We start from the raw sequence: 15,099 nt of genomic DNA, 5'->3' as shown, positions 1-15,099 counted from the left end.
ATACATTTAGGAGCAAGTCCGGGCAGGTAGCAAGATGCTGGAGGAGAGAATACCTTGCAACTCCCTCTGAACCCCTCAGCCAAGTGACAGGGTTTGGAAGCAATGACACCATCGGTAAAGTACACACGGAATATTTACTTCACAATGACTTATTTGTGCACCTTTCCTCGCCATTCCTTAAGCCGGTCATCACCACTTTGAATATCAAAGAAATAGGACACTTGATATGTTTATGAATATGTACGTAGTCCTAAGAGTATGAGTCTCTGTAATTAAAACGTGGAGAAGATTTGGCTTAGTCTCAATGTGAAGCTTGATACTGTTCCTTTCTTCTTCCCAGATCACAGGGTTATGTGTTGAACCGGTGAGGTGAACCCTATTTGGAGAGGGCTTTTGTAATCCGTCGGCAACTACTGACGAAAAGTGAGCCTGCGCGACTCTGAGGTTAGTTATGAACCTGTTGCACTGTCAACCAAAGAGGAAAAATCCAACGATAGGAGATGACAGTTTTTATTGTTTCCAGGGCAGCTTGGCTTGCTGGCTGGCTGGCACGTTGCTGGAGGAAGATCAGTGATATTTCCCAAGCGTCTCTGAGTTTAGTGTTTTTGTTCAAAACATCCCGTGTCAGGATGCCCAGGACATCGGCGGATTACTGTAAGCTTGACTCAGGTGACGTTGTCAGAGAGGGGCCGGCATGAGGGTCCTCCATAACCTACCCTGTTTCAAACCACTCGCAGAGAAAAAAGGAAAAGTATCATATGGGGCCGCTCTGATCTTTCGAAGATACTGCATTATATTCCACAGCTCATTCACAATCATCAAAGGCAGTCTTTAAACAGTGCACTCAAAGGTCTCATTTCTCAATTTCTCAGATGCATTACTGTGTCCGGATTACATATTTCAGGAGCTTTCTCAACCACAGGGGCTGTTAGAACGGGCCAGTATCCTCCACTTGAATGTCTCCTTGAAAGTCCCCTAGAGAGCTGATACGACCTCTGTCAAGGGCTCTTGCTGATTTTGTTAATGCCACTGACAATACCAGGAGGCTATCATGCCAAAAGTGTTTACATCTGAAATCAGATAGAGCATGGGAAGCCAGATACACCCTGTGAGGGTTGCTTTGAGGCAAACAGTGGAGGATCTCTCTTGTTGGGAGTGGATATTGTCGGCTATCTCCCGCTTCGATCGCAGGGCCTCCAACACCACGCACACACTGTTAAGAGACTGCACAATGAGCTATGTGCCCATATCTCAGAGAGATCGCATAAAGAGAGCCTTGTGCTCTGCAATTTACTGCTGCGGAGCTCAGGTGCTTGTGCATGTCCCAACCAGAGGAACAACAAAAGTATGACTGACAGAATCTTGTGTCAGAAGATTTATGGACAAAGTGAGAGAGCGAGAGAGAGAGCGAGAGAAGCAAATGTTCTGTCTCCTCCCCTCTCCCAAATTACTGTCTTTACTGGTGTCCTATGAGTGAAGTGCTTGAAACCAGCTAATTATTGTTCTTACTAAGTCTGGTTTGTTTTGAATTAAGCATATATCCAATTCCTTTAAACTTTTATGCTGTGAAGTGGTGTCACCTCCCTTTACCATAGATGTATTTTTATACATAAAGTATGTAGTGATATACCGTACAAGTGACCCTTCCAGAAAAAACACATGATTTCACATTAAATTTCACATGTGCAATCATTTGAAAACATGTGTTTTTGAAACACTTCACATGTGATCACATTACAACGTGTGTATTTTCATCAAAAGGTTGCTTTACAGTGTCACATGTTATCACATTAACTTCACATAAAATCACGTGAACACATGTGAACATGTGAAATTCATGTATTTTGTCATAAGGGTATGAAGACTACAGCTGCCAATTTTATAGAATTCAATTATTTTTCAAATCTGGTGAGTGGTACCAAAAGTGGTCAATTAAAGTAAAATAAGTTGAACATGTCAATATTATTGGTAAACTACATTCCTATCCTCTTCTTCATCAAATGGAAGCCAAAGATTCACTCATGTTAGATTCCATCGGGTGAGACCTGTTGGCGGGCAATCTCATCACTATTCTAAACTGGTGATATTGAGGATGAATCGTGTATAAGTGATTTAAATGAATAATGAGTGATTTTAGACACTGGATGCTGGCTACAGCAGACTGAATGGCTGCCTTAATGTGGCAGGTCACAGGAGAACATAGGCAAGCCTCCAGTAACAACACAGGGAGTGAGCGAGGCTACCAACTATAAATCAGTCACTACCGCCAATCTCCAGGTAACACAGGTACTACCCCTGGCATAAGTGTGTGTGTGTGTGTGTGTGTGTGTGCGTGTGTGTGCGTGTGTGCGTGTGTGTGTGTGTGTGTGTGTGTGTGTGTGTGTGTGTGTGTGTGTGTGTGTGTGTGTGTGTGTGTGTGTGTGTGTGTGTGTGTGGTTGTGTGTGCACATGCGAGTGTGTCTGTATGCTTGTGTTTGTGTATTTGTAAACAATCATCTAAAGGGTAAAAACCCTCCACTTCAGAGTGACATGGGTATTACACCTGAATGTTTTGGCAGTGACATATTTGTGTTTATGGAGAAACACAGCTTAGCGTATAATTAGTAATGCTGTGATCTTCTAACTTGATGTAGGGTTTCTGGCTTACTGTGTGCCGTGATATCAAAGAACACAGGGTTTTGGGTTGATGAAACGGTGTGTGTGTGGGGGGGGGTGGGGGGGTGGGGGGGTGGGAGTGACTGTGTCTTCTGTTGTGGTGTAGATCTGACTGGGGTCACGCTGCAGGTGGATCACACATACACACAGACACATACATGTGTAGGGTTTCTTTGGGCCACTGGATCTGACTAGTGGATAGGTGACAGTATGACTGTAACAGCACCTCATTTAGTCGTTACTCACCATTAATGGATGCTGAACCACTAGAGGAGCTCTAACATAAGGACACATCATTCACAGTCTACCCAAGCCTGAGATTCTCCACAGTCACTTAAAGGTTAGCTGAAGACATGACTAAGTGAGTGTGAATAGGTCTAAATAGATGACCCATATTAGATCCTCAGATATGTAAAGAGAGGGAGGTCTTCAACACAAACCCTGGTTTAACTTTAACCAGGGCTGTTTAGCCAGCTGCCTTTTCTTATGCGGGACTCTGTTGGAGCAATATTATGAACGCTGGGAGGTTTTCTGTCAATCAAAAAGAAGTCACAGTTACTACCCTCCTTCACTCCCATGTTCCTCTTCAGGGGTCATCAAAAGCAATATTCCAGGGTCTTTTTAGCACAAGTACTTTTAGTTAGCCGGACCCTTATATCCTTGGGCCTGTAGTGCTGATCTAGGATCAGGTCCCACTATCCATTCATTATTGTCTAAAACACGAAACTGATCCTAGATCAGCAGTCCTACTCTGATATGCTTTACGAATGCGGCCATGATACAGAACATTACACCAGAAGATTTTATTTGGGAGAGAAAGAAGGGCCCTCACCATAGGAATGTAAGTGGTATGCTCAACATTGGTGAAATATTGAGCTAGGGGCCAAATTCATTGGGACCAACTTTTCCGTTAACACCTTTCTCTCCGTGTTCTAGTTATATATGGGGAGTGGAAGCGGGCGATTGTGGGCTTGAGCATCGTTAACATTTCCTTGACGTGTCGGCCGGCCATCTCCTGGAGACTGCCTCACATTTTCTGGGGCACAGAGGGAGTTGCTGTGGCAACTAGCGGCTTTGAGAGTGAATGAAGCAGATGTGCTAGTCATCTATCAACAGACAGCTCCAACTCCTCCCTGCCCGAGCAAGTCATCACCGCCATGACAGCCAGCCCGACCAGCCTCATCAATTACACCAACACCCTACCATTAGTGCACAAACGCTTTTCTCCTCCGCTACATTCATCCACTTCCTTCCCAGTCTGCAGGGCCCAAGATGGGCCCTCAATTAAGCCTGAATAACTTTGCCCCCTTTCCAAGAATGTCTTTCTTTCTTTTCCGCTACTTACCCCGCGGATTGCAATCGTAGAGTGAACCATTTCAGCCATTGATTTAACTCGAGGCATGTAGGCCTACCCATGATCACCATATGAAATCTATGTTCTTTTAACTTCATTGTCTTTAGTAGATAATAGCTTGCTCTATGTGGCGTGTTGTAGCCTAATGGCAGCATTAAACTGTCATACAATACAATCAACTTAAAGTCCCAAGTAATAAACCCCATAGTTAATGAATGTGTAGTTAACATGTAATTAATATGTAATAACAGTGTGTTTTAGGGAGGGGGCTAGATTCAGGCTGCAAATCACAACCAATTTCAGCTGCCTGTTTTATCATGCAAGTTAGGGTTGGTAGTGAAATGAAACCCTCAGAGTCATGGTTTGTTAGTCATATCCTGTTCCTGTATTCCAACCATACCAGTCATGAAATACCGTAAACAGAGCAGTTTGAACACAGCCATATACTCACAGGGATAAACTCGGCGTTCCAATCACATACAGTATACAACAATGCCAGTGAAGTGACGCCAGTGGCGAAAACAAGATCACACATTGTCCCACGAGGATTTTACAGCGGGATAAAGAGGGAAGAGCTTGAAATTGAATTATGCCAGAAGAAATAGTATAAATAAGACATTCATATAAAAATAGGCTTTAACAAAATATACTCTCTTTACCAGTATTTACCAAAAAGAGTGTCTGTCTGGTTGAATATGCCTTGTTAAATTTAGTCAGCTTGAGGTGAGCATTGTCATTTAACACAGACAGTAGTGTTGATGCCCTTAGACCACAGCGAGGGACTCCCCAGACTAGCAGCAAACAGAAGGAAGACTAAAGCCACATCCAAAATGGCACCATAGTCCCCATATAGTGCACTACTTTTGGTCAGAGACACTATAACGGGAATAGGATTTCAGATTAGCCCAAACTCACGAGAAAGTAAATGTCAGTAGTCTATTACCAGCCTAACCTGGAACAATATGAGGGACATAATATTCCACAGGGGAAAATTCCAGGCTGACTCATTCCAGTGTATGACTGTATGTTCTATGTTTGATTGCAACAAACAAACCAATAACAAACTCTAATTGGGGGAACCACCCATCATCTACACAATTAAGACTCGCTCCATAACGGACAAAATCAGTAGTTTCATTATAAAATAAATTAATATTATTATTTTGTCTCTAAATACAGTAAGTTAAATATTCCAGATGGCTCTTTAATTTCATTTGTGCATAGCGTGTCCTATTGAGCTACAGGTACAGAGAACTACAGTAGTAGCACAGTCCAGCATTATATCCAGCATTGATTGGTGGTGAGCGTTGGAGAATCCATTAGCTCTACAGTCAACAGTAAGTAGCTAGTACACATCCATCCAGGTAGGCAGGCAGGTAGGCAGCTCAGTGTCTTATAGTTCATGTCCTGAGGCTGTCCCATCCTGGCTTCCAAGACACAGTGTTTCCCTTTATGGTCATATGTTGTACCATCGCACACAGCTCCTTATGTCACCGGCGAATGCAAGCATCCCAGTACATGTATATTGAGAGGGGAGGAGGAGCATTGTGTGCAAACAAAATCGCTGTTGTTCCATCTTCCGCTTATAGTTCCTCAATGTCTATTTCTGCAAAGACAGCATCTATCCATTAGTAAAAAGAAATCCACTATGCACACACACAAACACACACACACACACATCTGACGGTCCGATAAATATTGTCATTTGCAGGTGTACACCTCTGTCCTCTCGCTGCAGGTGTTGCACTTGACGTAGCAGCACCACAAGAACTTGCAGTTGCACTGCCACACGCGAGAGTACTGGTGTTTGTTGTAACCCCGTCCGCAGCACATCAGGTCACAGCCGCTGACCTGCTGCAGAACAGTCTTATTACACAGCCGGCCTTGCGTCCCGACACTGCCCGTCATCGGGTCCGCTTCGCAGTAATTAGGGGACTTCTCCATGTACACCAGGTCTGTGTCCATGGGTTTCCGGTAGGAGTAGAGCTTCTTGATCTTGAGGAATTTGGGCCGCTTGTTGCGGCTGGCTTTGACCGGTTCCACGTGCACAGCATGGGCGTACTTCTCTTTGAGAATGTAGCCGAGCTCGCGGAACTTGGGAAGTGTCGTCCAGCAGGTTTTGGTGGTGCAGGAGCCCGAAACACCATGACACTTGCATTCCAAATGCATGTTCTTCTCCAGGATCTAGACACACAAACAACCGAGAGAGAGGTTACCTTTACAGACCTTGCAAACAATCTGCTGAAGGTTATATTACTATATATGAGTAAGTCACTGAAAAAGAAAAAGCCTCTGCAAACATACCATACTATTATGTATATAATGAACTTATATGTTTATTGTCATAATAACCTGAAAATGATCCCTCTAAAATCTAAACATTCTGTATGGGTCCCAAGGGTCAGTGGAGGTTGAAGTAAATGATAGGCCTACATAATTTGATTGTTGCAATCCCATTGAAAACAGCAACATAGCACAGTGACACACACTGACACTCAGGTATGTTAAAGTCTAGGAGGTGGGTAACATTGTACGCACAGTGCAGCATTAGATCAGCAACAAGCTACTTGTGAGGTTGAACACAACAGCCCTTTACAAAACAGTAGCTTTGTACAGACTGTACACAGAAGCCATAATGCTGGATCGGGTTACAGTCTCCTCGTGTGTAGTCACAACACAACACGGTAAGGTCAGGATTGACTGCACAAGCTGCTGAATGATGTGGATATAACTGTTAAAGCCTGCTCCGATGACTATTACAAGTGTCTGCTGTCTCATACCTGAAAAGGCACAGCCAGCACTATAGCTACACTATTTGTCCCAATTCCTTGAACTAAAATGTACGAGGGGCTTGTTTGGCATTCTACTATCTTCATCATAGGATAGATAGAGATTTTGTGAGTTCCCGCAATCAATGAGTGAAAAGTGGAAAAAAATATATATAGGGAAAAACCTTCAATAATGTCATATAACAAACATATATATGGATTTTCCTTTTCCACAAATGCAATTTGATTCTAGAATCAATAAAACAAATGAATTTTTGTGCCTTGTACTGAAAATGCATACAAATGCAGTTAGCTTTTCGTGGTATACCAGACAACACTTGGCTTCCCAGCTACTAATCCCTCAGCAGCCCTGTGACCAACACTTGTGACAGGCTTTGTCTGGTCGTATTGGACCTGGGGGCTGTGAACTGCGCTCCTTCTCAGTGTCACTGCGTTGATTAGCATAAATAAAGGGGGGGGGACAACTATCAAAACAGAGAGGCCATTTATTACCAAGGAAAAAAGAAGCCCAACTGATCTGAATCCACGAGTGTAGCCTGTTTCACTGTGAGAGGCAATTTAGCTGTCTAGATAAGCAGGGCTGAATTCAGGCCCCACACAGAAAGGCAACAGTGAGCTGTTGAGCACAATGTGTGAGTGGAGGCTTTTCAGTCTGTCTGGGTACGTGTTGGTGGTTTGAATCAGGCCTCTGTGGCACAGAGAGAGGCGAGAGAGAGAGGGGTAAAGGCTTGACTCTGGAGGGAGAGGTGCTTCTTTCCTCTTCACTAACTCCAGTGTACTGCTAAGGAGCCTCGCCCAAGTTGTTTGGCACAATTATTCCGCTCATTCTTTGACCTCCAGACTTGCTGGAGTCTCAGAGCTGATCTAGTATTTGCTGCAGCCATGGATGCACAGGAGCCTTGATCTGAGAATGTGAACATTACCTCGTCCCTGATCCATCTTGGTTGTATCAAGGGATTTGCCACAATGTGAGTCATTGACAAAACACAAACCCTACAAAACACTAGGTGTATCACACAAGTGAACGTAACATCTCTGTTAGGCAGGTAACCTCTTCCAAGAGACATAGTGATACAGTAGATATTATTCGACAATATTAAGCACCACACAGCAACCCGTGGCACAAGACTACTACACACGATAAGCACTTGGCTCTAGGATATCAGACAAACCAAGGAATTTAGGAATTGCGATAAACAGTAACTGTATCCTCTGCCAACAGTGCAGATCATAGGGGAGCAGGCTAATGCCTTTTTGTACAGTGTCAATCTGTTTTCAGCCCAGAGATCTGGGTCGTAATAAAACCCTGCCACTTAAACTGCTCTTTACCTCTAAAAAAGCTTCCCTTTATTTCACTGCCTGTTTAATCTTGGTCCCAATACCCAGATCCTTGGCAAGGTCCAGCCACTTCCAAGCATGGCGGAGACTACTAAATCACAACAACCATGGTTACTGAGGCCGAGCCTATATTCGGTAGGCCGTGTAGTTAACCAACACTTCGGACTCAGATTTAGATTCGGTCTCTTCTCTGTAAGGCTGGGGTTACACGAAACAACTTTCACACAATTTTAGTTGCAGTTGCAAGTGACACAATCTCAAGCAACTTTGCTGTTGCATGAAGCAACTCAAACGCGATTAAAATTGCATGCAACAGCCAATCAAACCGAAGCTGCTTGTTTGAGAATTCTAATCTCACCCCAATGTCATCTGCTGCATTACACCTTGGTTTCACAAATAATTTGTTTATCCAACATTTGGTTATTGTAACAGCAAGGATGTAGAAGAAATGCAGCCTGTACAATTTAGGTCACTTTTTAAATGGAACCTTTATTTAACTAGGCAAGTCAGTTAAGAACAAATTCTTATTTACTATGACAGCCTTCCGGGGGAACTGCCTTGTTCAGGGGCAGAACAACAGATGTTTTACCTTGTCAGCTTGGGGATTCGATCCAACAACCTTTCAGTTACCTTTCAACCACTAGGCTACCTGCCGCCCACAAACACAGCTAGCTAGCTAGGAACAAGCTAACCAAGCTAGCAACGAACTAAGCTAGCTACAGTAGCACAGTTCATGGGGGACAATTTCAGTTGAGAGGTTTGGGTTCACTAAAAGCCCTGATTGCGGGTTCTGCTGCGCAGCACTGACAGCTATGTTGACATGACAACAGGGTTGTAATTCCCGAACCATCGAATGGATCATGTGACAAAAGTTTTTGTTTTGATTGGCTGTTGCTTGAAACTATTTGCACAAGGTTTAAAAGTTTGAGCTGGATGCAACCAAGTTGCAGACCAGTTGCTTATTAGTTGCAACGGGGTGTTTCATGAAGCAATCAAGAAGCAACTCAGTTGCAAGCAACTACAATTGCATGCAAGCTGTGTTGTGTAACAGCAGCCCAACTGTTTAAGTAAACTACAGCACATGTCAATCTTCAAGGAACTATCTCCTGATTACAGTAAAGACATATAAGAGAATAAAGCAATTCATCCAAAATAATCTATTTTAGTTTTTTTTACCACAGAAAGTTGTATTTTTTTGTTGTTGAGTGAACTACCCCCAGATTTTGCTGTATTTAACCTTTTTTTGGAAGGGTCCTGCTTCTTTGCCACAACCTAATGAAATAGTCCGGGATCCAGTTTAGGTTAGCTGGGATTACATTTTTACCATCAAAAATACATGCAGCCTTCCATCTAAAATCCTTCCCTATGGAGAGAGAACAAGGAAGAGGAGTGGCGTGGTCACGTACCTTGCGTCCCACTTCGTTGTTGTGCAGGTTCATGAGAGACCTGGCATTCTGTTTGACCTCTCTGGCGTCCACGAACACCTTGGAGAAGCCCAGGCCGTAGCTGATGTCTGCTGAACAGCCGCCCCACTTCCAGCCCTGGCCTTTACTGTAGAAACCCTGCTTCTCCGTGTCACAGCTGCAGTCACTCAGGTTCCCCTGAGTACAGGCTGCAGTGATGGCGTGGGCAACGCCGGCCGCTATGATGGCGTAGGTGAACGCAGCCTCTTTACTGCCTAGGAGGGAACACAGTTGGGACTTAGTATTTAGTATGCTTAATCATTTTAATGTGTAAACTGGTGTGATATCTGGGAGAATTCATATTTTTTGTATGGTGCTACAGCTGTATGTTTCACAGCTTGATAAATAGCACAGGGATGGGGGAGGAAATCTGGATTTCCATGACATACTTCCGTCTATATGGTGTATATCAAATATACTGTATGTTAAAAAATAGCAACTTGAGAGCAGTTTAACCATTAAGTGTCAGTGCTCATGTCAACTTATTTGTCAGACAAACCACTCAAGGACTACAGTCATCTGAAAACTGACCTGGAAACTGGCCTGCCTTAGAAACAAAATGTCTGTGAACTCCCAAGTCAATAAAGTAGTATGAATGAGATGGCTGTGGAGAAGGATGAGCTATTGATCAGATTAGTGCCCTGGTACACTCTGTGTATTCTTGCAGGGAGGATCTTGATTCAGAGGTTATCTCTCCCATGTCCACTGAACAAATCATTTACGCACACTGGGATGTTTGAATTACCAGCATATAATTAAAGGTGAACCTGTCATGATTGAAAGAGTGAGCTTCTTGTTCAAAGTTCTTAGTCACAGCATCTATTTTAAGGTCCAACATGCTATGTAAATAGAGAACTGGCTTATACCAATACCAATGTTTACTGTACAAGTGCGTCCATGTGCCATTTTCCAATATGTTTGTTTGCTTTAATGTTATCTCCTGACACAAACAAATGGGTTGCAGTTATCAATATTAATCGTATTATTAACCAAATTGTACTTCTGTGTGCGCATGCATATAGAGTGAAATACCTGCATCTGCAGTTCGGTATATACAAACAACCAGCGACTGATGGCAATATCCATCATATCTATGTAAACGAACTACTCCACAGTTCTTAAAAAACAAACATGACACCTTCCTCTTTACTTCCTGGTGAACCCAGATTCACGAGGTGCTGCTGCCCTGTTTTTGATAAACATCTATGATCTGCGCCCTTGCCATTGAAAGATAACCTCATATTGAGGCATCAATTATGTGGACGTTTTTATAGATTCGATGGGCCCCGAGCCAGAAAAGAAGGTGTGCCGGGCAGTCAGTTCTAACTGCTCCGTTGTTAATTTTCCCCCAGGAGTCCCTAGTGCATTGGTTCAAAACAAAGGATGGCAGGAATTCTTCAGTACTTTGTCATGAGACCTGACTGGAAAGACCTAAAAGCAACAGAAGCAATGCTTTATCCGGTTTTAAGTGAGTAAGTAGTAAGAGCCATATGCAAATTGAATACTCTCATTGCACCAAGTGTAGAATAGTCTCTTTTAAATAAGTCACATCAAATGTTATTTCAGTTTTAACTTTACATATGCGTGTTGGTTGATCTGCAATGGACAAAATACTACAGAAACACTCAAAACATTAGATGCACCTTGCACCCCTGCGAACAGAAACCCTAGACAGGCTGCCTTTCTTTGGCTGCCACAAGCGAGAGTGTGCAAGCTCCACCCAACTCACGCTAGACATCAACAATGGCATTCATTTCTAACCTCTAATCTGATCAGTGAAACCAATCTATTTTGCATGGTTCTCTATGCCAGACTCTTCAGTGACTTAAAACACTCATTCAAGAAGAAAACATATTGTGAAAGACCACAGCTTCCACTTGAACAGCAGAAGAGGACTATGCCCTTCACACCAACAGCTGTAAAGAGCTTTTCACAGTAATATTATGAATCACCATTGAATGCACTAGTTGTGGATTTATAGGAATACATTGTATGAAGGTCTCTCTAGTCTAGCTGCTTGATGGTTAAAACACGTGTTCTATTACAATGCTATTAGCTATTTGTTGTGTGTGACTCTACTGAACAGCCCAAATCCAGGTTGGGATAGGATACGATCCTAGATTACGTTCTAGTTGCTCCCTGAATATACAACAATCTGGTGAGTACCACAGAATCTGCACAGATTAGCCATCTACTGTTGTGTTATTCAGAGTAACTGTAACTGTACAGTCATTACAGTCAGTATAGTGAGAATATTATGTAATATTATGCACAGGAGAATACCCCAAGAAGTCCTTCAGACAACTTCAGGGCATGTGTGATAGGCACAACATGGAAACGTTTTGAAGCAGAACAAGAAAACTGAACGTGTTTCTTTGGAAAGTTCAGCCTCCAGTAGACCAGCCATGAACCTGCACCTACTGTAGGCCATCCCTGTGTTCCCAAAGACATCCTAGACATCCATCAATGCTGTGAAACCTATTGCCTAACCAGGTAGCTACAGTACTTCATTTGAACTTTTCCTTTCTTTCGTTACTCCCCTGTGTATGTGCAGCTCGGTATTTCAAACTTTTATTCCTCTGTACTTTCTATCTACTGTAACTTATACCCGTGGTAAGATCGCCGTCTTTACAGTGAGAGCCACAGCACCCAGTGATAGAGAAGGATAAAGACCAGTGAATATATGCCTCGGGGGACTACGCTGACCTGAAAACACAGGCTGTCAATGTTCACAAGAGCTTTGTTACCGTGCTGGCTTCTGATACCTTTTGGACTTGTTAAGTTCCCCTCCTTTCTCTCGCACTCTGTCTCTATCTTGAAAGACCGGTGTAAAACACAGCTTCAATCTGTTCACCAATTATGAGCATTTAAGTTTTGGGGGGGAAAGTTCCCTGTCGATACTTCTAGTGTATAGCCTATGGGAAACGTTTTTAAAGCTCAAATTGAACTATAGGAATTTCCACCACATGTTGTTCTCAAATGACACACAATAACCTTTCCCCAACGTCTGCCCATGTTATCAAGGCACACATAATGTGTCATCCGCAAATGACATTCAGAAAAGCCAGGAACGATTTGTGTCAACTCTCATTGGAACAGATATGCAGGCACTCAAAAATATACGGGCCATTTGGCTACAAGCGTCACAGTGCGCTATTGACGCACAATGAACCTTCAGGCCTATATAAACATGGGGACATTTTCAGTGATGAGATGACATTTCAAAATGCTCTAACCAAACTTTAATTGATTTGCAACATACCCACTTTCAACTCTTTTCCGAACACCGTCCTTTCTCCAAGCGCAGAGCAGTTCCAGCGCCCATTTTTGAACTGAAATTGACACTCGTTTATCCCCATTTGGGCTCCCTCTCCGATGACGATAATGGCATCCGGGCGACTCTGACAGATTATCCGCTGTCGGGGAGCCAAACCGGGAATCTTGTTACAGATTATACTCGCACCTAGCGCGACCACCGATGAAAAGCCACTGTAAGGGTATAATAGTTAGACATTGAATTACATTTTTTTTTTTTTACCCATATAACAATGGTATATTGGAGTTTTGTGGCTATTTAAAGAGAAAGTACTGACTGCCAGATAGCCTATAGGACATTGAACATGGTTTTCAACGTCCTATAGGCTATAAAACGGTGTTTATTAAAGCTTTATAACCTACATGTTTATAACGTGAAAAAGGGATTAACATTCATACAATTTAAACGCGCACTTATTGTTCTCCTTGTCTAGAGGAGGTTATAAAAAAATATGGGCTGTAGAAATACGAGAGATAAGCGGTGAGAACACGGTTTATTTTAAACTCAATTATTCTGTCTTTGAGTGAAATACAAGTGTGTCACAAAATATGAAGGACACATCTGAAGCCATCTCTAATTGATAAATTAACCCGGAAACCATTTATTTGATGTGTTGTAGCCTATAGATGGGCAAATAAATCAGAATAAACATTCGTCAGGTGGTTTCTAACTGTAAAAACTCAAACTCTATATGCTTTTTAGAACAGATTAATAAAACTCTCAGACATGATGACGGGTCAATGTCAAATAAGCAATGAACGTAGCTTAGTTAGATGAATAATTATAATAATTTATATACAGTTTAATTTATATAAAATATAGGCTATGTCTATTCAAACACACTTCACACCGAAACTTTCTGTTATAGGCTACTCTTATATTTTCTTTTTTTCTTTTTAGGAACACGGGCTACCTAATGAACATGCCAATGACAAACTCACCCGATTTTCAAATAGACAATCCCAAGGCAAAGCAAAACCCGAAAAATCCAGCGTCTAGTTTTTCGACTCATGATGCTTCCACTCTCAGCTTCATGCAGTGTGCAAGAGAAAGCGATGAATATATAATCTCCGATAGTCACTGTCCAAGTTATCCAAAATTACTTCAAGTCGGTACAAACGAATATCCCCAACAGATAGGCCTATTATTTTATATACTAGGCTAGTCTTAGCTGTAGGCTAATGATATCCGTAAACTCCCCTACGTGGCCCCTTTACTGTGCCGTTTTATCATTGCGAGGGTGTCACAGGTAAAAACGGAGGATGAGCAAGTGCTGTAGTGCGATTATCTCCTTCTCACTGTTTTTGCTACCAGCAAGATCTATATAGGCTATCTGGCTCATCTATCTGGGGCGTGTTCAGAGAAGTCATGGCATGGAGCCCTACTCTGGAATCCCGTTTGGGCTGAATCTCTCCACAACTATTCCACTTGTGTCAATTCACCTGCTCATTAATTGCTCATTAATTAACTTTTTAATAAAAACAACACAAGCAGTGGATAGTGATGGTTGTCAAAATCAAATCAAATTGTATTTGTCACATGCGCCGAATACAACAGTTGTAGACCTTACAGTGAAATGCTTACTTACAAGCCCCTAACCAATAATGCAATTTAAAACATACGAATAAGAATAAGAAATAAAAGGAACACGTAATTAAAGAGCAAAAGTAAAATAACAATAGCGAGCATAAGAGACTTTAGCAGCAACATTATGTACAGAATAAGTAATAAAATAAGTTTACAAACAACGCAAAAAAACGAACGAAAAAACACATTCGGTTAGGAGCACGTAAAACGTCAGCCATCTTTTCCGGCGCCAAAAGAAATATTGTGTGATTATAATGAGAATGAATGACTTTCACTGAAGTCGTATGATTATCATTGAATAATACTTTGAAATATGTAACTACAAAAACTATTTGACATTTTCTGTCTATTTTGTATATGTTTTTTTCCCTTTATATGCCTACTTCAAACATACATTTTATGGGTTTAAACCTAATCTAGGCCTAGGAAATATATTGTACTTGATGCACACATGTAACTCGAACTGCCGCGCAAAAACTCAAATTGAATTGCATGCATCACATTTCATTGCACTCACTTGATAAATTGTTCACATTAAACAATGCCAGCAAATGGTCACCTTTATATATAGTATGTTGGCACAACATTTCTACACGA

General features: G+C 42.1%; 1 protein-coding gene across 1 annotated transcript; it reads right to left on the bottom strand.

Annotated features, from left to right (window-relative positions):
• Positions 1 to 4,371: 4,371 nt before the first annotated feature.
• Positions 4,372 to 14,267, bottom strand: LOC139556952 (protein Wnt-7a-like). Its single transcript, XM_071371140.1, has 4 exons — positions 13,857 to 14,267; positions 12,862 to 13,088; positions 9,543 to 9,814; positions 4,372 to 6,193 (listed from the first exon to the last, which is right to left on the bottom strand). The coding sequence occupies exons 1-4, from the start codon at positions 13,925 to 13,927 to the stop codon at positions 5,711 to 5,713; spliced, it is 1,053 nt and encodes a 350-aa protein (XP_071227241.1). The 5' UTR covers positions 13,928 to 14,267; the 3' UTR covers positions 4,372 to 5,710.
• Between the last annotated feature and the right edge of the window lie 832 nt (positions 14,268 to 15,099).

Source organism: Salvelinus alpinus, chromosome 28 (genome assembly GCF_045679555.1).
Source record: "Salvelinus alpinus chromosome 28, SLU_Salpinus.1, whole genome shotgun sequence".
In the NCBI taxonomy this organism is placed as follows: domain Eukaryota; kingdom Metazoa; phylum Chordata; class Actinopteri; order Salmoniformes; family Salmonidae; genus Salvelinus; species Salvelinus alpinus.
This window is presented reverse-complemented; position numbering and strand designations above follow the sequence as displayed.

Coding starts and splice junctions, on each gene's coding strand:
- LOC139556952 (XM_071371140.1), bottom strand. CDS start 13,927: ATGAGTCGAAAAACTAGACGCTGGATTTTTCGGGTTTTGCTTTGCCTT. Junction 13,089..13,856: donor ATTGTCTATTTGAAAATCGG/GTGAGTTTGTCA, acceptor ATACCCTTACAG/TGGCTTTTCATCGGTGGTCG. Junction 9,815..12,861: donor CGGAAAAGAGTTGAAAGTGG/GTATGTTGCAAA, acceptor GTTCCCTCCTAG/GCAGTAAAGAGGCTGCGTTC.